Raw genomic sequence first — 24,991 nt, 5'->3', positions numbered from 1 at the left:
ATGTGCGTGTGTTTATTTCGTCAAAACGCTCAATCTTTGTCAAGTGATTTCTTTTCACTTCAACATAAGAGCCTCACCATGTAATCTAAAGTGGTGATACACGAGACATTATTTGACAACGATACCTAGACATTATTGAATCTGTGAACGATAGATAGTCTTCAAATCCTTCAAATGTGATGGCGAAGTCATTTTTACAGCTTATAATCCTAAACGGATAATCATTACAACTTTTTGCTTGATTTTTCGTAAAGGAAGCTGACACCTTGTATCAACACCTACATATCTGTTCAACCAGAAAGGTTATATCAGAACGCTAATCGTGCCTGTTGCTCGCTAGTTTGCAGATTGGTTCCGTTGGTGTATTCCTTGTTCTCATTTAAGAACTTGTCATGATTTGCTTGCATTGGAACACGTGTTTCATTAACCTTATATATTTCAGGAGCCTTCATGTAAATCTTCCTTCTGTTAATTTTTACTTTGAATTTGGGTTTGGGTTATGATTATGTTGAATTGTCGGTACAAATATAATGCCTTTGTTCTAGAACATGACGTTGCTGGTGGTGATCTCAGCTTAGATGCATGATCTCGTCGATGTAGCAGAGGATGTTTGAATCCCCTGCAACACATGGTCTTGCGCTCGATGTCCTTGTCAAAGACCGGACCTTCGGGAGACAATTTTGAAAATTCTTTCCAATATGACTCCATTTCATTTCAATTAGAATGTCGATTTCGTTGGTAAGTAGATTTTTCCAGATACAAAAATTATCTTTCAGTTTTGACTTACTCTCACACATATTTCATTCATCACGTCAATGTCATCCAATCCTTTCCGACTGCAATTATGCATTCCCTCAATCAAGATAAATCAACAAAACAATACGATTTTGCCTGTAACACTGCCATTGTAAGTTTACTAATGCAGATAGCGTTAGGTGTTAGCATATCTAGGAAAATATTACGGACGAGCTGTATCAAAATAATTGCTTTGTAATTGTTTTGTATTATTGTCTTTGAAAAGACGTCTAGATAGAGGAAGAATATTAGCTTTAAATCATCAGCAGCGATATAACGATTGACGTTATTTTGTTCTGTTATTTCAATGAATTTAACGTCGGCTATAGTATGTGAACGAAAACGAAATTAATAAAACATATTTATCAAACTGCTTATTATTATGTTAGTATTATGCAAAAGGTGTTGTTGGATGTCAAACAGTTCTTTATCCTACAGAAATACAATCATTTATCGGAACATCAATTTTCAGTACAAATGCGGATTTCAGTACCTCTATTCAAAATATGTTATACAGGATTATTAAGCCGTGTTGCCTTTGCAGCTCCTGTCAGTGGTGATGTAAACCTACATTTGTTCTTATTGAAGAAGAAGGTCATTAAGAGAAATCAAAATCAAGAATAAATTTTAATGGACCTAATAACATTTTCACATTAAATACATAAAATATGCATTTACCCTTCGTGATCACTTTTAGTAACCTTTACGGATTTATCAATACTCCTTTCGTGACTGTATGTGTATACCGTCTATACACAGATCAATGTGTTACCGCTATCACTTTTGTTCGATTGCTATAATCATAGTGGAGTTGACAATGTGGGGCTTTATATTTTCGAGAATAATATCTCTGCACTACGTAGGAGATAACTATTTAGGCAGTCTCGAATCTGTGTCTACACATCAAAAGCTAGCTTTACAGGAAGTGAAATTCATTCCTTCCTGTTCACGCATGTTCCTGTTGTGAAGGCGTGCTGTCAAAATACACATCAAAAGCTAGCTTTACAGGAAGTGAAATCACAAGTCAAAAACCATTTTTTGTTTACTTTGATTTCTTTATTGTAATTGTAGTCGGTATGAAAATAATAAATATCTATATAGATAAGGATGCACTTTTGATAGTTTTACATCTCAATCATATACTATGATATCTCGAAGAAGACGTTCGTATAACCAATCTGTTTATACTTGTATATTTCAATCATGTCCTGTTTTATAACTTGTAACACTTTCATTGATTTTTTTTATATCTATGAACTCACAACAACGACTGAAACATGGTGATAATGGTTTCTTTTTAATCATCTCGGGTGCATAAAGGGAGGTAATTCGGATGTTGTTGTGAATGAGCTGTTTTCCAAGGATCGCTGTAAATTAGAAAACTGTTCTTCATTACGTTACATATAAAGAACAGTTCAGTTACAATCTCAGAGTTATTTTGAAAGTACAACTCAAATAAATACATACAATTTGTAGTTTAATTTCCTGCATCCATAGAAACAAGGAAGGAACATGTAAGGACTAAATGCATTCTGGTAAAATTATCTATTGGACACCTTTCAGTACGTGTGGATATTTTTCAAAGAAAGGTATTCGAAAAAGATTTGATGAATCAAAAACGATTGGTTACCAGTGCAGTTTCCGATATTCTCTGTCAAAAGAGGGATAGGACGGTAGATATATGTAATTGTGATGCCATATACCTGAGGATGACATTTAGGGATCTTTGAGATCATATTACTATTCATCTCTTCAGAGAAATGCGTCAGATGCTTACCTGTTCTTTTGTGGGCATTCTGGTCTTCAATATCACATCACAGTGCATTGGTGACATTATCAATGACAAATTATGATGTCGGCGTTCTTTAGACTTCGTCAAAACTATGATGTTATAAGCAAGATTATATAATCGTGTTGTCACTCTATTGTTGAGTAATTTACATTCACGGATTCCCTGACCTATTGATTGGGGTGTTTTTTTGTTTTCAAAACAGGTTAAAACTTGCGATCTTACTTTATTCCTAGTTTTAGAACAGAGTTGGTCAAAATACACCATACAGTTAATCAGTCATACGGTATATTGTCTTGTTATTTTCTTATCACTCACAGTAATTTCTAATGAAATTTATAAAGAAAGATAAATGGGTCGTAATTCAGTTGGTATCAGTACCTAGTTTCCCGTTGTGGTCACGAGTGATATTTTATGTTCATTTGATTACCCCATAATATAGTTTTTCATTACAATTTATATATATATATAGTGAATTTTCTTAGTGTCCAAGTGTGTTCACGTTTTGGAGTCGCTGAAAGTTAGCATTTGTTGAACTTGAACCCTTTCCCTACTAACGTTGTTATTACTGCATATCTACAAACACGCCTACGATTCTGAGAAAGGCAAGTTAAATGAACTGTTTACTGCTATCCAACATTCTAATGTTTTAAGAATCACAGATAATCATGCTGTATAAAGTGAGCCCTATTAGAATAACTTATCCGTCGTTTCTGGAGAGACATTACAATCGGAAACAACTACGTGGTAGTTTTATTTCGTGTTTGCAATTGTAAAGAATTACCAAAAACAATTGTCATTTTTCGTCTTTATCGATCCATCATTTTTTTTATTTCGTAATGTCAAAGACAAGCGTTAAATACCCAGAGCTTGAAGATCAACACCTACGATAAAAAACAATAATCCATTTTTAAGTAAAATATAAAATTTATTACACACAATCTGCATAGTATTGATTGATAAGAAAGAAAAATAACGATTTATCCAAACAACAACAAAGATGTAGATCACGTTGACATAAGTATATATAACGTTAATGGAATTGTTAAAATGGGTAATAAAACAAATAAGGACGATGCTGCCGAGGAGTAACCATTTGTTGACTCTGTTTCTGCTGTGTCTGTAAAACATAAAATACAAAATAGATATATGATCGTAATATTGTAGAATATGTACTTTATGCAATTGGCCACACTCATTTTGCTGTGATTAATGCGTGTCTGTATAATAGCAATGACAAATTGTTTCATCCTGATCAACTAAATGTCCATATCGTTACAATCATTTGACAAGATGAAAATATCGTATCCATTATCTTGTCATATAATTTGTACGTTTAACTCAAAGAGAAGCAAATATCTACTTATCACTAATAGCCTTCATTTAACACCCTGGATATTACAGCTGACAGACTGATACAAAGTGCGATGACATATAAATTCTTCAGAATGTGACTCTTTATTAGTTAATATTAGTTAATACGATGGAATACACATTTATGTCAATGAAAACCTTTATCTCTTTAATGCATCATGTATATATTGGTTTTGTTCTAAAGTGAAATTTGCTTTTGGCATATTGCGTTTTTGACAATGTTTTTTTGATAAATTTGCATCAATAAATGTATATATTTCAACGACATATCCAGGGGTTCTACCAGTTGACTGATTACTAGTCAACGCTATGTTGCTACCTGTTGATCATAAACATCATATCCCAATTAGTTAGCTGATAAACAATCTAACTTTCATTGTGCACAACTTGATCGATTGCATTGTCAGTATACGATTTATCATAAACCAATATGTTCTCAATATAACTGTACGTTTGTGATAAGCATACGATCCAGAATATCGCATCAGGGTCCACACTTCATATCTGTGAGTGTGCTTAAGATTTTTTTTCTCCCTCATTACATATCCTTTTTAAGTTGCGTTTTTATGTGGAAATAACCTTTTATAAAAGAGGTGTCATGGGAAATAATAGGACGAGAGACTAGTATTTAAGGGGTTGCTAGTTCGATCATCGGCATGGATACCGTGTTGTATCCTTAACAGAGTACTTCACACAGTGTAAATAAGTGGATGGGCAGTGCTGGAAATTCTTCCAAGTTGTTAGCGCCGAGTGGCAGCTCCAGTTGCATGCTCCACAATGAGTTTAGGAAGATTATCTCGAGCATACGGCTTATGTACCCCTTTTTATCAAATCAAGAAGTTTAAACAAAACGATAACGTATCCAACGTGTAATGTCACCAGCAAACAATGGAAAGGGGAATAACTCTCTATATATTTCAAATGTTAAATGGGCAAATTCAACTATCTGTTATATTGTTGCAATTTGAATGAATTTTACGTATTTTCCTCATTATCGCACATTCAAATCAGTGAAAAAATCTGGTCTTTAGTTATTGTTTTCATTGTGAGTTTTTCGTACAAAGAATTGTATATATAGCTACATGTTAGCATTTCTTTGTTTTTACCGAGTAGAGATCGAACCACAGAGATCGGATCTTCGGTGTTAATGCTCGACTGACTGGGCTTCACTATACAGTTTATTCTATACAATAACAGAGATTTACCATTTGAAATGAGAAAGTTTCGTAATAAAATAGAGCAGCACTCATGACAACTGAAACGTAACATAGTAACGTTGTGTAAGCAAAGTGACACATCATGGTGTCATTCTAATTCATACTTAGTTTTAATTGTATTTCATTTAACATACGACAGAGACAAAATAATATATAGATCAACAAAGATGATTAAAAAACAAACACTTAAGTACTTATATGAATTCAGTTCCTTACTTGTATGACCTTGCAGTAGGACGGTATTTTTATTTTTTGAAAGTTACCATTAAGAGAAGAAATTGGGAAAGAGTTGGAGTGGAAGGATGCATCAGACAATGAAATAATGTGGTTATGAAAAAATATTAATATTAGTTGTAATATAAAAAAACCATGGCAAATCTTGGTATCATAAAGACGAAACATTACACAATATGTTTTAAAGGGATCAATAAAGGAAATGCATCTGTTATAATTCTTTCATTTCACAATATTGACATTTCTGTAGTATTCAGTTTCATAACTTCCAAATAATTACCTCGATATACAATACAACTTGTGTTTTTAATTGGGTTTATAAAAGACTTGTAAAGTGGAGATATTTTTTTATATATATTAATTTGCTTCTAGACGCCATAGTAGGAATAATTTACTAAAAATATTTTGCTGTATTCGGCAATGACGGAAAACAGCTTTACTTAAGCACGTGAATTCTAATTCGCTTGGTATAATAATTTCTAATGTACCTGAACATCACATTTAGAAAAAAAACTGTCGAATTAAGCCATATTTCATTCAAAGACCAAATTGATAAATACTGTTATATCGGAAGCAACACATGTTAAATCTTCTACTTGTTGTGTAATAATAACTTCCATCCTTCTTTCACGTGTTATTTTGTAATTGTATAAAAACAAGAGAGCAAATACCAACATATTTAACGGAACCATCATTCAAATACGAATTCGATGATTCTGTGACTCCTGGAAAGGCACGTGTACAAGGAAAACACGATCAGGTGACTCGGAAGGGAACAAGTCTTCACCTTCATTGGCGAGATGCGTATTGTAAATCTTGGTAAATGTACTTACGGAGCGTCTTTTTCCCAAATGAGGATTTTTTAAACTTGTAAACATGTTTAAATGGCATTTGAACCTTAGCTGTGAAGATGAGACAAAGCCACAAATAAATAGGGCTGTTGATTTTTTTCAGAAGGTTTTTCTAAATAAGTTATCTTAAAATTGAAAAAAATAATGAAAGAAACCTTTGATCCTACAAAACGGTTTAGAATGTTTTAATCAAAAGATGGGAATGTTACCAAACGGAGAGAACAAGGGTGATGTCGTGTAAGTATGACTCTCTGTCACATCACATCGCAATCTTTCGCAATATATTATCCTTAATTATGTACGAGAAACACTTGAAAAGCCGCCTCAAAGATTGGAATAAAATTATACACATCACATTCACGCTACTGTAGCATTCACGTTCAGGTACTAAATGCTAACTTTCTTATACATGTATCGATGCATTTCGATTCTGTTAGTAATATCGGTTGCTACGTCTTCATAATTCCAGTTTGAATTGTATAAACTAATATTTGTAGACAAAATAAAATCATAACTTACATCTGATAATCAAAGCAAAAATATTACTCCTCAGCGAGTTGGAATTTTCGCATAAGCATCCTACGAATGTATCCATGTGAATTGCTTTATTTGTACATTCCCATACACTATAATTACGACTGATACTAGTTATATGGGGTGTATGAGACACACTCAGACACAATAATATCCTTAGGGACAGTGCATGTCAGAAAATATCACCGGGACAGAGTAGTACAATGGCAATAGATGCGTTTTAACGTTATATCAGAAAATGGATCACATGCAAAAGTGAAGCCTATGGGCTTTTAACGAATATTTGTTTGAATTTCTATATGCGTTACTCCACTTGTCAACGCATAAACAAATTTGGCCAATGTAGGTCTATATGCATATTCGGTTTCGATCATCACAGCAATCTACCTAGTGTCTGGGGCTTCAGATACAATATATGCATGCATTTTAACTGTTCTATGCAGTTATCTCTACAATATCCGGAGGGATTTCAAATCGTATTGCAAATACATTTAACTATTTGTTACCCATTTGTATTACAACGGGTGATTTCTATACTTAACATTGTTTGTCAAACTGACACAAGTAGCTGCAGATACGGTAAGTTATACCTGTTGTGCATGATGTAAGAATGTCGGAGGCAACTTAGGACGAGATCTTTATCTCTCTCTGCTTCATTGTTGAAAACACCAATGTCGTTAAAATGATACTTGATGGTTGTTACTTAGCGCTGAATGGTATGGACTAGGAACTGAACCTTACTATTTGAAATGTCAGAATAACGAACCGGTACCAATATCATGACAAAGTGCCTTCGACACGAACATCCGAATATATTACACTTACGATATGAACTTAAGATGCTTGTATAGGTTGATTTGACCTTCATTACAAACACCAAACAACTAAGTTATATGCAGGTGATAAGAGACATTGTTTTTTGTTTTTGGATGTGTTTATCGCCCCGTGATCGGCAAGGATATATGTGGTAGCTGCTAGCTACTTCACTTAACTACATGTACATACGGGAGGCATTTCGCATGCTTCTTCCGAAAGGACACAACCAAGGCAGCACAGACTGGCCCCTTTCCTAGCTTCCTGAGTACAACACACCGAGTAGGAAGATTTGATCCATGCACCTCGGACTTTCACCATAAATTACGTATTTCAACCTTGTAACTGACTGAGCTAAACCAGCCGCCTCGATTGCTTTTAATGAAATTTACAATACATGTTGACGTTGTGAAGACGTAAAACAAACAAACAAGAAAATAATACCATCAATGCATTAATACATGTTAACGTCAAAGAAAGAGCTAAATGAAAATACACATGTTCTATCAAAGTAATTTCTGATTTTACTGCTGACCTTTGCAATTAAACCACTGTAAGAAGTCTACATATGTCTTTTGAGAAACAGTGATGTTACTATCTACATTTCTTTCGTTGTTGCTAAATTGTCAGATATCCGCATTTTCTTTTTCACTCAACAAAATTGGATAGAATCACGATCAGCATGTTTTGGTAACCGGAGCTAATCTACTGTCAGTTTTCGCAAAGTTTTTCGTCTATGAAAGGACGTCGAATTCAAGTTGGAGATGAAGATTTGTTACGCTTATATAGCGTTTTATATAGTCCTAAGAGGGCGACACGGACAAGAAGCGAATTCATGTACTATAGAACAAGGGCAAAACAATCCCGGGCGAAAACATTGTTTTGTATCTTTGCATTTGCAAAACCTCTGTTAGGGATTATGTATGTCAACTATGAATATTGTGAGTATCAGATCATGACTGTTAATATAAAAATATCAATAAATGGCAGCCACGTACAGTGCATATGGACCGTGTGGATTAGCATGACTAAATACTGGGTACAATATATATGGTGATAAACTATTGTGTATCTTGTCAATCCGTATGACAGTTGTGTTATACATTATTTAGAAAATGTACTCATTGTTCATTTACCAAATGCTAGTTGTTCCGAAAGCATTGCCTGAGTACATACACTTGTACATTTGGCTGATATGATAATATCATTTATATGACATTAAACGACGAAAAAGGCGTGGGAAGATTAGACCACCACTATATAAAGTTGTAAACGTATATCAGCAAGCACAAAATCATAACTGGGTTAACTGTTTACAAATACACTTTATGGCAATATTGATGAGTGTTTGATATGATAACGCGGTCTGAGTAACCCGAGATTGATGATGAGTTATTATAGCTTAAATCATGTGCAACTACACTTGCTATGAAACATAAATATAAGTACTTACCACTTCGTCTAATAATAGATGATTTAGCTGAAACACAGAATCGATTATAAATCAATAGTAAAGAAAGGAGTGTCAAGACCACCTTTCATGCACTTACGATACATTGATAATTTATGAAGGTGCAGGAGAGAAGTATAGTACGTATGCTGATAAAAACTCTATATAGGTGAGTATGCCATATTATGTCAATATCAGATATTTAAGAGAGCTTACATATACCTAATTACAAAGCTTGTTTTTCATGACAATAACTTTATACATCTATCTTGAAATTGCATTATCTGTAATTTTGTTGCTAAATTAAACAACTAAATAAACATTACAGTTTTGTAATTCTGCGAAAAGTTCCAACAGACGTTTACATTTGCGACACCATGATAAAACATCAACCAACATGCATCGATCATAATGTTTCTAAAAATCTATACCATGAAACGTTTTCAATTTATATGTTAAAAACGCTACATTGGTATAAACAACATTCATGCAGGTACAGGGTAATACAAACAAAATATTGATAAGTCATATATATTTCTCTTTAAGTTTGAATAATGGAGATGTTAAAGGCTAAATACAATATGAATTAAAACATTTACATACGCTTTTGGTTTTTCTTTTGTTCAAGAAAATTAATTTCAATATAATCTAAAAGGTAATAGACATTAAAACATTTGGTGTCTGAATGACTTTGCATGCATGTTCATTGACTAGACAATCACACTAATGTTATTTATAAGATTTATGCATATTTTTGATCATTTACAAATGTCAAATAGTCCAGCCACTTTTAAAATACTTAACTGCTGTTTTCTATCAAAGCTTCACAAAATTGAAATATTGCAAAGTAAAAAAACTGACCGTCATAGTAAAAAGATTATAGGGCGATAATCATTAGCTAGTACTTTTTATCTTCATTTTACTCGAACTATGTGTCGAATGATGTAGCTACAAAGTTCAATTTTTATTTGCAAATTAAAATAGCAATGTAATAGCACTTTATCTCTTGAATCAAAAATAATTTTCATTAATCTTATTTAACATTTTTAATTTGCCATACAATCCATTAGCTTTCAAAACAGTGAAACACTGTAACCCTCACGATTAAATGTTAGCCTCCCTGTTCTAGCGTAATGATTAAAGCCTTGTTAAGGAATTGTGGGATTGTGGGATACCACTTGTAAGAACGACATGAAGTGGGTGATAATGTATAGGATGTTTACCACCGGGAGGATGGGTTGGATCTATCAGCTCCCCGTGCTTGTCGGGCTCTGTAACGATGGGGCAAGTCTTCAAATCAATATCCAACATCCAGAACATTTATCAAGTGATCATTGTTCAAGTGGCATGGCATTTCCAAATATATATATATTTATTTATACAAAAGAAACAATATAAAAAATAAAAACATTTTCCCAAATATATATATATATAAATTAGCAAAGATCAACATGATTTTTTTTAATCTTAACACTCTGTAAGGTTAAGGTTACGAAATCACACGAACATATTTCAAATGTGATAAACCTTTAAAACCACGACAGTAAATATGTTGACGTAGTCCGTGTTAAAGATTTGTTTTATTTCATTCAAGCTGTAAAAAACCAAGAACGAAAGAGAAAATAAGCCAATCACGACAATGGTCACGAGGAAAGGGAACAAACAATAGTAAAATTATATCTAAACAGCAATAAAAGGTGGAACAACATACAGTATTCCTAAAATCACTCAAATTCAATCTCGTCAATAGAACCAGTTCAGATAGAAAACATATTTCATATACCAAAACCAAGGTATTTGTGTGTTAATAAATCTCTTTCTATAAGTTAATGTTTATACAGTTCAGAGCCGGAATCCACCTTCATAATGGTATTAAATAGACATTTGTTTGATCATCTACCGAGCCCGCGTTACTTATGGTGCAAAACATATTCATGCAAACAAATAATAATAATACAGTTCCACGCCTAGTTACATTAGCATGACTGTAATGTATATGCCTATAAGAGTAAGTCATGCAGACATCAGATGCCACAAATAAACTATAGTCGACAGCGGTTCTAGCGCACACACAACACACCAAACTTTCCAACATGGCACATGATCGCTTTAAATTAATTTCTATAGTAAAAGTACGTAATTTTACTTTGAATTATTTTTCATCAACATGAGTATATCACCATGTATGGATTTTGATTTTCCTTTTTCCTTTTTTATGTGAAGTATTCCTGGAAGATATACATAAACAGTTGTTTCATGAGGACGGCATTTTTGAATATTGATACTTTTAAAAGAATGTAAATGCATAGAAAACACTACTGTCCATCTAAATAAGATTATACAGCACTCGGAGTTTCCGGAATGACTTAAAACCCTAGCTATAACTTAATAAATATAACTTTTACCGCCAGAGCTAGGCAAGAACTTCAACAGCTTTCTTCAGTCTGCCTGTAAACACTCTAATTGAATAACACTACATCTGGAGACAAGCAATTTCTCTTCTTTGTTTTTCTTTTACAAATTAAGCAGAATGTCCCCGGTTTGCAATGGAAACATCAACTTCAAAGAAATGTTTACAATTCCAAGACTTGAACCTATGCTCCTGACCAACTGTTTGTAATAGATTTCGGTGCTTTAGTTGGCGTCTTGTCTGTTTCCATTTCTTACCAAACTTATCAGAGAGAACAATTTACACCCGCTTTGCTACGAGACAAGATCCTGTTTATCTTGTAAGGGTAACAGACGGTAAACGAAGGCCCACTTGTCTGATACAAGGCATCCATTGAGCAGGTTCAAGGCAAAATTTAACGTTCACAATGGAGGTATTGATATTATCGTTAAAACCTGTACATATCTGCGCCTTGCCATTTAGAGATGAACATGTTCAAAATAATTACATACCAGGAAGTTAGATCCGAGATGACCATTATTGGTAATAGGATGTTTACCAAATGTTTCACAATAGAAAACTAAATCGTTAAGCACACTAAGAACTGATAATTCATCTGAATTATTGGCACCGGCTTAGAGCACCATGTCTTATTATACATGTCAGTAGATTGATATTCAAAATTTTCCAAAATTCCATTTTACCAATATGAGCTACTCTTCTCCCCTACATTCCATTCGAAGTGGATAAGTTTTCATATAGTGATATCTGCCACCTACATGCAAAGCACGTTTCAGACAAAACTGAGCCGATTTGCATATATATGACCTCCATGCATCTACCAGCACATTCTACTTCTACCACAAGAGTTATGCCCCTTTGAAAACTACATACTCACCACTGAGGACGTTGACAAGCGTACTTGTTATATGGAGGTCGGATGTTCTACACACGTATTTCCCAGCATCCTCCAGTTTCACATTATTCACAGTTAATACACTGTATATTAGTTTGTCTATCAACGACACAAATTTCGTTATACTGATATGTTTGTCATTATTATTCTGTACAATTTCGTGTCCATCTTTAAACCAGTCTAAATCGTCGTTAGGAAAATCATCTGTTGTGGCATTACACATGAGGTAGATTTTGTTGCCTATCTCTACGAACTGGGATCCGGTGATTAAAATTTCTGAAAAGATACATAAAATTGCTAATAGTCTACAACTAAAATTCCTAATCTTAAGCTATTGTATTTTTTGTATCAACCCTTACAAAAGTGTTATTGTTTAGTTTTAACACTGTTGATATTTCTGCTATTTCTACGTCTATAGTGGTTCGTTTCTAGATGTAAACAAACCTACTGAAATAATGTGTGAGATGTTGAAAGTTTGTTGAAAGCATTTGTAGCAATAAGGACCAAAACATTCACTGTACAAATACCAACTAGAGATGAAAGTGTATAACTACTTAGTATCCTAGGCCTTCTGATACATTTATTATTTGCAGAAACTAGACTTGATATGATATGGTATGATACAGTTATCTCGTAAACATTTTATATGCTTTAATCATACTTTTTGTTGGATACCCATCGTCAATATTCTACACGGCATGTAATATATATATATTCTTCATCACATGCTTCTCAGCTTGGAAATGTATATTATATCGAAGTTTATGATATGTGCATTTTCTAGACAATACCGGATTCGCTTACTGTAAGCAATATCATAACACCCAAGGGAATCTTTGTATCATGAAAATTTTGTAGATGTCTGGAGCTATGTCGTGCCATCTTACTTCTGAGCCCCATTAGTCTAAGGGAGAAAGCGGTTCTGATTACGATAGGGAAAGTAGTATGGCCAATGAAGCGTCATGTTCAATACCATTGTTCTTGTAATGTCTGCAACGTATTATGTTATTTTATGAACGTTGTTTTACAATGATATACGAATTAGCCAGGGCGCCGAAAAAGTCACTGAACTTAACTCTTACAAATAGTTAGAAAACAACAAGAAAATACCAGCATATCAACATAATCATAATCCAAACTCATAGCCAATAAGTCTAGGAGAAAACATGAACAAAAGAATGATTTAAACGGAACCCCCTGAAAAAGGACAAGGAAATAAAACCAAGTGTAAACAAATGTTATCATATACTTAATGTAAGAAATTATTTAATGTCACATTTGTATCTAGCAGTGTCATTATTATCTATCAATGACTTGAATTGACCAAGATTTGCATTGTGACTATTTTAATGGAGCGGAGGACGCTTATCTTTCCGGTTAACCTTGTCCTTTTCTCTTTACATATTTTTTTTCGTTTTGTTATCCCTTCTGCTATTATTTTGCCTTAATTTCAACAAATAAGAATTAGGAATTGTTAATTGTAATTTTCGAACTTCCCACTGATATCCAATGTAACTAACTAGTATAAAATGATGACCGTTTTGGTGATATATTTTCTCCTTGACCTAATTCCTCGCTGGTGAGTTATCAGCTACCATGTGTCCCCTAAGACGATGTTGTATCACATATGACTGTATTAAGCTAAGAAAATCAATAAATGAAGGTAGGTCACAAGAGATCCCCAATAATTTTAGAGTGATTGTAAAAACGTAGGCATCTTATAACTTTGAACAATAATCGTTTCTATATGTTATTACACAATAGTTATGACCTCACCTGATGGGAGATTTAAAATCCACATTTGTATTATCTTTTTTTAAAGTATCTAGTATTTTTTGTAGAAATACCGCTTCCATATATCTATCGGTTCCTTAGATAGGGGATGTTGAGACCGATTTTATATGGTATTTAGGTATCAAGTCAGTCTGTATATACTTATACATGTAATCCCTTTAGGTTCATGAACAAGACGAGTACCAATCTTTGTGGCAAGAAGGAAGCCTACTTTTCATACTTCATTCCATCACAATATAACTTTAAAATAATCAATTAACATATCTTATTTGCTCTGGCCGATATCTTTTATGCAACATTTCCGTTAATGTCACAGCATCCTCTGACCGTGATAATTCAAGATAAAATAAACCAAAAACATTTTCGATTTCTTTGTTGCTAGATATATGTGATAGCTTTACTGTCTATTTGATGTCATATGGCTCTATAAAAACTCCCATTACCCCTACTCCTAGGAAACAATCACATTTTTTGTGATCACTGATAAGAGGTTGGTTATTTCAGTTGTAATATAGCTATAAAGTTATGAATTATGCGGTAAATCACTATTGTTACTGATAATTAATGGAAACCTTAATTCTTGAACCAATGTAACATGAGTAGTTTAGTATTTGTAGACTTAATTTTGAATCTATTTTGATCTGGAGATATCTTGGAGAATTACATTATTTGATACAAATTTAAAATCAGATATAGTACAGCCAAACATTGCATTAAATATCATTTACCAATTTGAGTATAATTACTGCATACGTTGTATCTGCCAAGGGTCAATGCGGTTTTAAATTTACCAAAGACAATTATGATGGATTTAAGTGGGATTACTACACTGTAACTTCGTTAATATATGGAATATATGAATGTTTTTAAATTTAGTTTTTTGTATTGGTAACATGTTAGATGTAAATTATAAGCATTTGTTCTTAAAAAAGGTATATAAATTGTATGTTTGTAAAATATATGAAATTATCTTGTATCTCTATCCCTTATTTCCAGGAAATGCTATGAACCCACAGCATGCTACTAGGAAATAGCAGTTACAAATGACATAGTTTGGAAGTATAAAGAGTGCGCAAAGGGAGATCCTTTAGCTCAAAAGATAAATGCTAAATGTTTGCTTCCCTATCCCATAAATCAATGTTAAAACCTTAATGTCATTAATTTAAATATTCATTAAAAATGCAATCCCATTGAAACCATTATGTTTTTAATATCTTCACTAGCGGCTTCAGTGCAGGAAACATTTCATTCGCTGCAATCAATGCATGCTATGCAAACATTGTGTGATAAGTAATTTGTCAAGTTATTTGGACGTTACTACTTGCAGACTCGATAAAATAAAAACATCAATTACTGCATAGTCATAACGATAACTATTTTACACCATCGATAAACGCCATATTCTATAAAGTATACATTTTCTAATTCAAGGTTGTTTTAAGAGGCTGTACATGCAATCTACAGATGGATATGTCGGTTGCTAACATACATTGGAAAATCATTAAGTAAGTGTTCCGTCAGAATGGTCACTAGACATAAAACAAATATCCACAGAACGCTTAACACAAAAGTGTTGAGTTTTCTTTAACAGGCAAAGTGAATTAATCTTTGGCCCTTACCACATCAATAAACGGATATGCAATTGCTGCTCGAGACAGAACCGATAACCTCCGGAGATAATCGTCCTTGTCCATTACCATAGTAATATACACTTGCCGTTCCCAATCATTTAATGAACTTATCGGAAGTATGTAGTCATTACCTAGAAGTTGCTTGACAATTGCTCTGGCACCACTTAAAAAGATGGTATCACTATGATTTTATTTGCGGCTATGTTATGTCTTGACGATATTACTACCGTGACCAATAATATGACATTAGGCAATTCGAGTCTTCTGTTGAGTTTATATAAGTATAAATATTGAGAGTGTGAATAAATACCATTCACCACATTTGTATTTAATCTCATCTTTCCTTATTCACTGGTAGCTTTTAACTTATTTGATGTCTATATTTCACTTTTCTCAATATATAGTGATAATGAACATCTAGCTACAGATCATGTGCTTCTCTAGTATACATGTATGTAGTTTATGTTCTTTATGGGTGCCTATAGTATGTACAACTTTGTTGTGACATACTATACCGAAACAGATCTTACTAATGTTTTATGTAACATTCAATATTTGTATATTTTGGAAAATGAAAATTTTGTTATTAAGAATTGTAATTTTACATTTCAACGCAATGGTAACAGCAAAACAAGTTTCATTCCTAGAATTCATGGAGCATATCATAACAGGTCATAAATACCTTGCAAAGTCATTTAATTTCACTTTCAGAAATATTGATAACGTCTTTTCTATAAATAAGAAGAAATGAGTTGACCATGCCCATTATATATACTCACCAGAATTAGATATCAAAGACAAGACACACCCTTCTAAACCAGTTGCTTATCTCGATCTTTTGTTACAACGAAATCAACATGGATAGCTTTCCAACAAACTGTATGACAAATGTGATGATTTCAATTTCTCTATTGTTAATTTTCCATTTCCGGTGAGCAAACTTCCGGCATCAACAACCTGTGGTAGTTGTTACATGTTTACGATATTCAATAGCCTATTCAAATTATCACGTCTTTGATGCAAGAAGTCGTCAACTAATGGACCAATTCGTAACACATAGTTTCAAAAGATGAGAGTTGTTCAACAGGATAGAGAAGTATGAAAGTGGACGTGTTTGATGCACGTTAGTTTTGTTGTTTATTCCATTGTTGAATACATTGTTCTCATTATTTAAAATGACATTATTTATTTAGATCGACTCGTCTGGAACACCCGGTCTTATTCCCCGATTTTAAGATTTTCATGTAAATATAGTAATTTCTTTTATTTTTTTACATCGAAATGATTGCCTTTAACTTGAAATATGACAAATTAAGATACATTAAACGTATTCTTTCGGATAAAAATCAATGTATACTGACGACTTGGTATGTAGGTATGTGTATCAGATACTTTAAACATTGTAACCGAGTATGCTTTCCCTCAAGATAAACAAATAATCTTATCAATTACTATAGACAGATTATTTACACCATTCTGAGGATTTGTAGCTTGGGATGTCATAATTCACCCATAAAGCGATCAAGATCTTTTGGAGTTAAATATCATCAACCATAGCTCTAGACCATCTGGAATAAATATATTCTGTTTAGCTAGTTTAGGCTTTGTTCAGCTAATTTGCCGTAATTGCTATCGGAGAGGGATATATATAAAAAAACGATGTAATGAAGAACAACGCCTCCTTCTAAGAGAGGACGTTTCGCTTTTTGTGATTTCGAGCTCACTTGTATAGAAGAAAATATAAACAACGTTCATCGCTTAAATGCAAAGCAACCAAACACAAAAAGGGTTAGACAACAATGTTACAAGTATAATATGAAGGTTTAAAAAAATATATAATTTACGTGGTCTGAAATGTACTTGATCACACAACCGATTGACGTTTATATATGAGTATAACATCCCAACCACATTTACCATAAGTATTATATAAGTCATATACACACCTTCCTTAGTGGATTATAATTTGTTTCTAAATTCTATATTTCACATATTGTGTATCTTGCATACTGATACCTAATAGCAATTAATAATAATTCATCTAAAATGTATTTTTTAAGTGTTTTAAATTTGCGTCTGATCCGTTTCGTATTAATATAAATTTAACAAAAAACGATAAATTAAAAAAACAATTCAAAATTATGCTGTATAGTCTTCATACTAAAAACGTGTGTTGCAACTGTAAAGCGTTGCATATCAAAGAAACACGCACATAAAGACATTTTTCAAGGTATACATGTATAACATTTCATTCTTCATTACCACGTGTTTGATTTAGTAGACAGAAATATGTTTTGTGAAATAAAATGTTACTTTCGAAATAAAGACGAAGCGGAAGCATGCTGAAAGGCATCTTTACGAAACAACTTATAATTGTTCGCTAGCTATGTCACAAGGAAGAGATAAACACCAACGGATGATGATCAAAAGTAAAAAAAAAAAAAAAATGGGGGGTGGGGATTATATATGGCGGTGTAATTTGTATGTAAGCACATGTTTACAGATAATGACATCACTCACTTGGTTTAGGTGTCGGCTTTGGGCTCGTTGCTGGTGGTTCTGAAATGACAGGAAAAAATGAATAAATTATTCTTAAATTTAAAAGTAAGGGTTACCATGCGTTAATAACTGATGTAAGATGTATTCAACTAGATATAACAACCATTTGTTAAGTTCACAACCACACAGTATGTTCATGCAGCTATGAGAAACAATATCAATAAAAAAAAAGAGCTGCTTCAGCAGCATCGTTCTCATGATACTAATATGGCACTGAAACAAGCACCACGGTGATAAATGAAACAGCTGTATGATATGATGCAGTGTAATCTATAATTATGTTTGTACCATATCTGGAGTCTCTGTGTAAGTATTTCTTTTGTTCATACACGTTTGTATTTTGCCCTCGTTCTGTTGAATCTGAGTTTGGATTGCAATTCTTTTGACATATTAGTATTTTTGTTGCTTTTGGCTCTAATGATTCCAAACTTGTATTCCTTGGGTGACCTTTTGTACAATTTTCGAGTTAGCAGGTGGTTGACAATGATGGACTGATTTTGTTTCTGACGTTTGCCATAACCTGCCATTCATGTACTTGATTCTCCTCTCTTAACAGATGCATATAAAAATACTACATTCAATTACAGAGCTAGTATACCGCCTCAACCATTTGGTAAAATTCAACCTTTAGGTTTTTAGCACCGCTGCCAAGTCCAAGAAGTGGGAAACAGCTATATGATGCAATTGAATTCAGCGTTTGCATCTACTTTTTTTTTAATCTATGTTTGTAGTAAAATGAGATGTTTACTTTTATACAATTTTTACGAAATATATACAATCAATGTTTTATTATTAATATTCCTAGTTTTCATTTATCAAATGTATCGGATATTTCTGTTTTCATATAAGCTATTATCTGACAGATGATATACCTTAACTCACAGTTGCTGCCCCAATAGTGTTCTAATTAATAACGTAAACGTTCATTTCAAATATGTGCGGGAACAACTTTACCGGACTCAATATAAAATTATCTTGTATAAAACATTTATTAACCAAGAATAAAACACTATGATTCTTCTCTGATATCTAGATCATTAAGCAGATAACAGCTATATTTTTTTAGAATCCAAACTTAGACAGCAAACAAACACAACAATAAGTCATAAGGTTAACACAATAATGACAAATGTTAAGTACGGCCGGGAAATCATGTAAGTTTGTCATGCAAATCATTGTTCCAAAAATGTATCTTGATACCTTGTATATGTACTGTTACATCGCCAACATGTACATACGATATGTAATACATTTTCTGTTTTATCTGATTGAATGTTCGAATAAATCGATAGAGAATTCCACACAAGTCACAGAAGAAAACTGCGTTCCAATACAATTTTGGTGATGCAGATACAACTGAAAGATATAATGAAGGTTAAAAAATGCATTACTCAGTTGTTCTTGCCTTCTGGAATATCTATACCACACCCGTTGATACGCATAGGCTTTTGTCAATATTGAAGAACTCTAGGTGAATTTATTGTTACACGCAAGTATACATGCGCCAAGAAAGGTTTCAAAGCATTATCGGTCTTAGCTTTTACTATTGAATAGAAACCAACGACTTGCATGATTCCGTTCCGCATGTGAATTTGCATCCTGAATACATGAAAATTGGCAAAAGACGCATTTACGTTGTATGTTGAAAACACATTTAAATTTCAAATTAGCAATATACATGTTCAAAAGTAATCTGCCGAAAGACGAGTCAGTTAGTGAACGTGTGCCATACTTGTTTGTGATGAATAAACAATTTAAGGAACTATATATATGGTTTATACTAGGATAAATGGTACAGTTTTGACGTAATGATACAAGTCTTTGCTTTTACAAAGGGCACATTCCATTATTGTCATTGAAAATAGAATGGTATGTATCTTTCGTTTGAACAAAGTTCTGTGAAAGCGCGTAGTTCTTTATAAACAGGTGTTTTTGGTTTGGGATAGTATTCACCTCCGGATGCTCGTCTGGACTTCCCTTTCTGTTTTTCAAAACGGGGTTGTTGCTTGCAAATCAGTTTTATGTCCGGGTGTGTCCGAATAATGTAAAATCTGTAACTATTGTTTTGCTTTTACAAATGTATAGACGGTGTATACAAATAAAAGAACAAATCAGGGGCACATTTGGGGTAAACATGGGCGTAATACAGATAAATCAACCTCGATATGATGGGTATAGTCATAGAATATCAACAAGGTATTACTAGGCACCATAAAATACCAAACAAACAAACATCGTCAAAGAAGATAACAAGAAATTGCAAATTCCACAGAGGACAACGCTGATTAGACAAAAACAATAAATGAGAGTAAATTACAACACATGTAGCTACGATCCATGGTTAAGAAAGCAATAAAACTAACAGAAATCAGCAAGGTATATCAAAAATTTCAACACAAGAAAAGCAATAATGAAGTGGTACATTAGCGTTGCACCAATTATGCTACACAGATTTCGACTATTTGTGATTTGAATGAAAAGAAAAAATACAGGCTTTGTGTAAGAGTACACCGAAAAGATATCATTAGCGGTATTGTACTGCTGTAATGGTTTTAAAATGAACACACATTTGTGGTAAAAGGACATTTGGGCGTTACAAAAGAATTATTGTCCTTTAGCTTGCTGCATTTTACATGTTCTAATATGGCGTGAGTAGAAAGGCGACCACAACATCTCTAGAAGGCTTCTTTTATTGCATATATACCGAGACGACATGTTGTAACAAACGGACAGGTTCAGATTCATAGGAATAAGACAGCTACCAGAAATCGCACAGCGGCGAATAAGAAAATGTTTAAGTAAGACCTTTTCATAGGGTATAAATCAGCCTAATATCTCAAAGGCTCTTTATTAAAAATTAACGAGAAACATGTTCGCCCATATTCCTGGAAGGTTTGCTTTCCACGTGAACAGTGCGATCAGGAGTCCCTTTGTCAGTATATTTGATTGAATGATTTGACACCTGCAGGTTTTATCACTTTAAAACAACATTTTATAAGATATATATATATATCAAGAGATGTTTCCTTCATTTGACCAAAGAGATAAGATTTTAGAAGATAACAAATGAGGTTGATGATATTTGCATCCATTAAAACATCGAAGACAGCAACATCTGAACACACGGGTATTTAATAACCCTCCGTTCAATCTGATGCAAGTCTGTTTCTATATGTCACTCATACAAGAAACCATTCGGTCCATCATTGATCAATTAGGCGTCCGTCTATCATTTCGTCGAGCTAAGTTCTATGAACATTGTACTTCGTTCGTAAACTCACATTTAAAAAAAAGTTTACTTGCATTGTGAATTGGATAAAATTAAAATCATCTTTATGAACAACATCTGACTACTGATGTTCTATTGCTGTACATCTGCCTGGGTGCGACTGTACGCTTTGTGTGTTTTATTGCTGTACATCTGTCTGTGTGCGACCGTATGCTTTATGTGTTTTATTGCTGTACATCGGTCTGTGTTCTACTGAATGCTTTGTGTGTTTTATTTCTGTACATCTGTCTGTGCGACTGTACGCTTTGTGTGTTTTATTGCTGTAGATCTGCCTGTGTGCGACTGTATGCTTTGTGCGTGTCATTGCTGTACATCTATCTGTGAGCGACTGTGCGCTTTGTGTATTCTATTTCTGTACATCTGTCTGTGCGACTGTACGGATGTAAGCATTTCCTATTTTGTAATACAAGCAAAGGAAGAAAGCATACTTAAGAGCAACAGAATTCCCTTTCTGATTGTATTATCTATGTTGATTTGGAAGGTGATATACTGCTCTTCAAATAACTGGGTATGCAATTTAGACGTTCAGGTGTTAGTGATAGCATATCGAAACCAAATATTTAACAGTAACTTCCGCGGTACATGGCTTATCGAACACCACACGTGTTTTATTCGTGGCTATCAAGTACGTTGTAAGCGTTTGGTATTGCAACGATCCACTTCCATAGCATTTGTGATGTTTGGAAGCTGGTCAAAGATGTTTCCACTTTGAATAAATCCCTGCCGTAAGACACGCTAGACGCTTTCTCACAGAGAACCTTTCTTTTGGACCTCAGCCATTGATTAATAGTCAGCTGAAACCGAGAAACACGCGACTTTCAGTTGCCCCCAAGGAGATCTGGCATGGTGTTTGGTCATATCGACGCTTGAAACTACGTATTATATATTGGATTTTGGTTTGAAATTGTCTAAACTATTTCGAAAGTGTATTTTAGATAATCATTTCTTTGTCCGATGTCTCTCTTCTGTATTGGGTTTAATGCGACATGCGCGTTGGTAAATGTTCATATAAAATCAAAGAAACTGTTAAAACAATGCAGGTAAGGCGATAGAAAAGAAAGTTTGTAATTTAAAATATAAGTGTGCTTCGATAGATTTAACTTCGGTAACATTTCCTTACACATGAGTGTATACTTTTATCATTAAGACGACAAAAAGCTTTTCTTTATTTATTTTATTTTACTTTTTTTTCAATTGTATTGTTATTATTTTTTGCATTTTCTTTACCGCCATGTGACTTAAGTAACACCAAGCAAATAGATACAATACAATTTTATAATGTTTTACTCATAACGCTCTCAGTATCACAATAGGTTATTTTGTCTTTGTTTTATTCATTTAGATATGGGTAAACATCGTTTACATGGTATATGTTCTACAACTACTAGTAAGAAAGAAAAAGACTTGGATCTCATATGTGTTTCCAAATGCAGGAAATCGGCTCAGAAACCTTTCCGATTCCGCTGTAGCCATGTACGGTTTCAACTAGTCAAGACATGAATTTTATTCTTTTTATACCTGGTCATGCTTCCTAAACGAAGCAACTGTAGAGAAATATTTCAACGTACCTATTACCGTTAAGAAAACAACTCGTCGTATATTGCGTTCGCGAGAGCTGACTTGACATTCGTAGAGGCCTGCATCTTTTTGGCTGACATTTTTGATATACAGATCCCACTGAACTCTGTAGTCTATATAATTGATGTGATACCGATCGTCTGCCACAAACACAGTCTTGCCTATGGATAGTGGATTTGGATCCGCTGTCCTTCGCCAGATCACCTGCAACATAAAAAAATAATACATTTAAAACAGCAATGGAAATAACATCCGATATGCCTTTCAAATTCAGGTATTATGTAAGCCAACTACATGTTTCTGCACGTCAGTATTTTATCTGCTGCAAACCATCATACATAGTTTACTTTGGCATATTTGTAAATACTGTTTATGGTTTAAGCTCTGAAGAATATTATTTACGCGGCTGAGATGAATGTTGTTTAAAAAAGTAATCCGTCCATCAAATCACTTTTGTCTATGCTATGTTATTGCATTGAAATGTGGTGACACCGTTCCACGTGTGATGTTTTCATTCATTTGGAAAAGGGCATGATTAAAGACATGTTTATATGTTTCTAAGCTATACATTTGAGTTAATACAATTTCCCGTTAATAAGCTGACATTTTGGCCCCAACATTTTAAGCCCTTAGTATCATTGACAAATCTCAAAAGAGCGAAACGTCTTGTTTTATGTAGTTTAGTTTATTATTTGACTATGCTTATTTAATTCTGAAGTTGTATTGAAAGGTGCTATTTAATTGTGAGTGAAAATCCTTACTAACGAAGAAAAGGTTCGGTAGACTTTGTTTTTTGTTGGATTTTCCCTGTGTCCACGATTCCCTATATTGCAAGGAATAAAGTTAGTATGTAAAGCTAAATACAAGCTGTGAGATTCACCGAACATAAGCATCCGCTGCAAAATACAAAAAGTGGATCGACCTCAACACTGCACATTATTATGTGTAATACATGTATCAGGCTATCATTATTTTCATCTAAATCCATTGAATTTCGGAAATGAAATTTAAAAAGCAAAACTAGCTTCATCACAATGATATTCAAAAAGCGGAATTGTTAACGAATGGCTCATTATAAACTGCAGCTAATTAAAGCCAATGTATGCAAAGAAAACATTTCTAACGAAGCTTACGTTTTCCCCGAGGTTTGCTGTAAGCTACCTGTACATGCAACGTTTTGTATCATTCGAGAAGCGCCGTGGTTCAGAATATGCGCATGCACTTCACGTTCTATTCAAATTATGCAATACTGAAACCTGATTAAATCTGTTGAATCTTGGCGTTATCGTACCTTGCCATGTTGTTCTTGATAATTTATGGTTGTTTTTTTTATTTCAATTTTTTATTTTTTTTAACGAATTAGGCCTTAGATTCACTGACGAGTCCTAGAATGATAAAACAGCTGTATGGATGCTGTTTAAATCGTACCCTACTGTATCTTATTTACATTTGTTGAAATTAATGCAATATAAGTACAAAACAAAGATTTACACGGAGACTCCTTGACGAAGTAGAATAACACTCAGTGTTCCGGAAGTAGGCATCTTTTGTTCCATCGATGACACAATGTAGATCTCAGTGAACCCAAGGAGGTAACGACAACGAGGTATTGCTTGTATATTGTCTAATATCACATACAATATAACGGCCACTTCTCATGTATCAACAATAATACATTGTTCTTGCTTTTGCTTGAATCTAATTTGAACAATAACATCAAGATGACCGATGGATAACAATGACGACAAAAAACATAAATCTATCATGTCTTGTTTCAT

At 33.5% G+C, this 24,991-nt stretch overlaps 1 protein-coding gene across 1 annotated transcript in view; it reads right to left on the bottom strand.

Annotated features, from left to right (window-relative positions):
• Positions 1–3,591: 3,591 nt before the first annotated feature.
• LOC132552026 (obscurin-like protein 1) overlaps positions 3,592–24,991 on the bottom strand; it is a 134,439-nt gene continuing 113,039 nt past the window's right edge. The window contains exons 3-8 of the mRNA XM_060216171.1: positions 23,204–23,417; positions 18,308–18,346; positions 12,345–12,638; positions 10,281–10,328; positions 9,061–9,087; positions 3,592–3,704 (exon numbers count right to left, since the gene is read on the bottom strand). Coding sequence (XP_060072154.1) covers positions 3,592–3,704; positions 9,061–9,087; positions 10,281–10,328; positions 12,345–12,638; positions 18,308–18,346; positions 23,204–23,417 — 735 coding nt within the window. The remainder of the gene's footprint in view (positions 3,705–9,060; positions 9,088–10,280; positions 10,329–12,344; positions 12,639–18,307; positions 18,347–23,203; positions 23,418–24,991) is intronic.

Source organism: Ylistrum balloti, unplaced genomic scaffold (genome assembly GCF_031769215.1).
Source record: "Ylistrum balloti isolate Yb309-2 unplaced genomic scaffold, AGI_CSIRO_Ybal_v1 Utg370230, whole genome shotgun sequence".
NCBI lineage: Eukaryota > Metazoa > Mollusca > Bivalvia > Pectinida > Pectinidae > Ylistrum > Ylistrum balloti.
The sequence above is the reverse complement of the archived record's forward strand: the minus strand, read 5'-3'. Positions and strand labels throughout refer to the sequence as shown.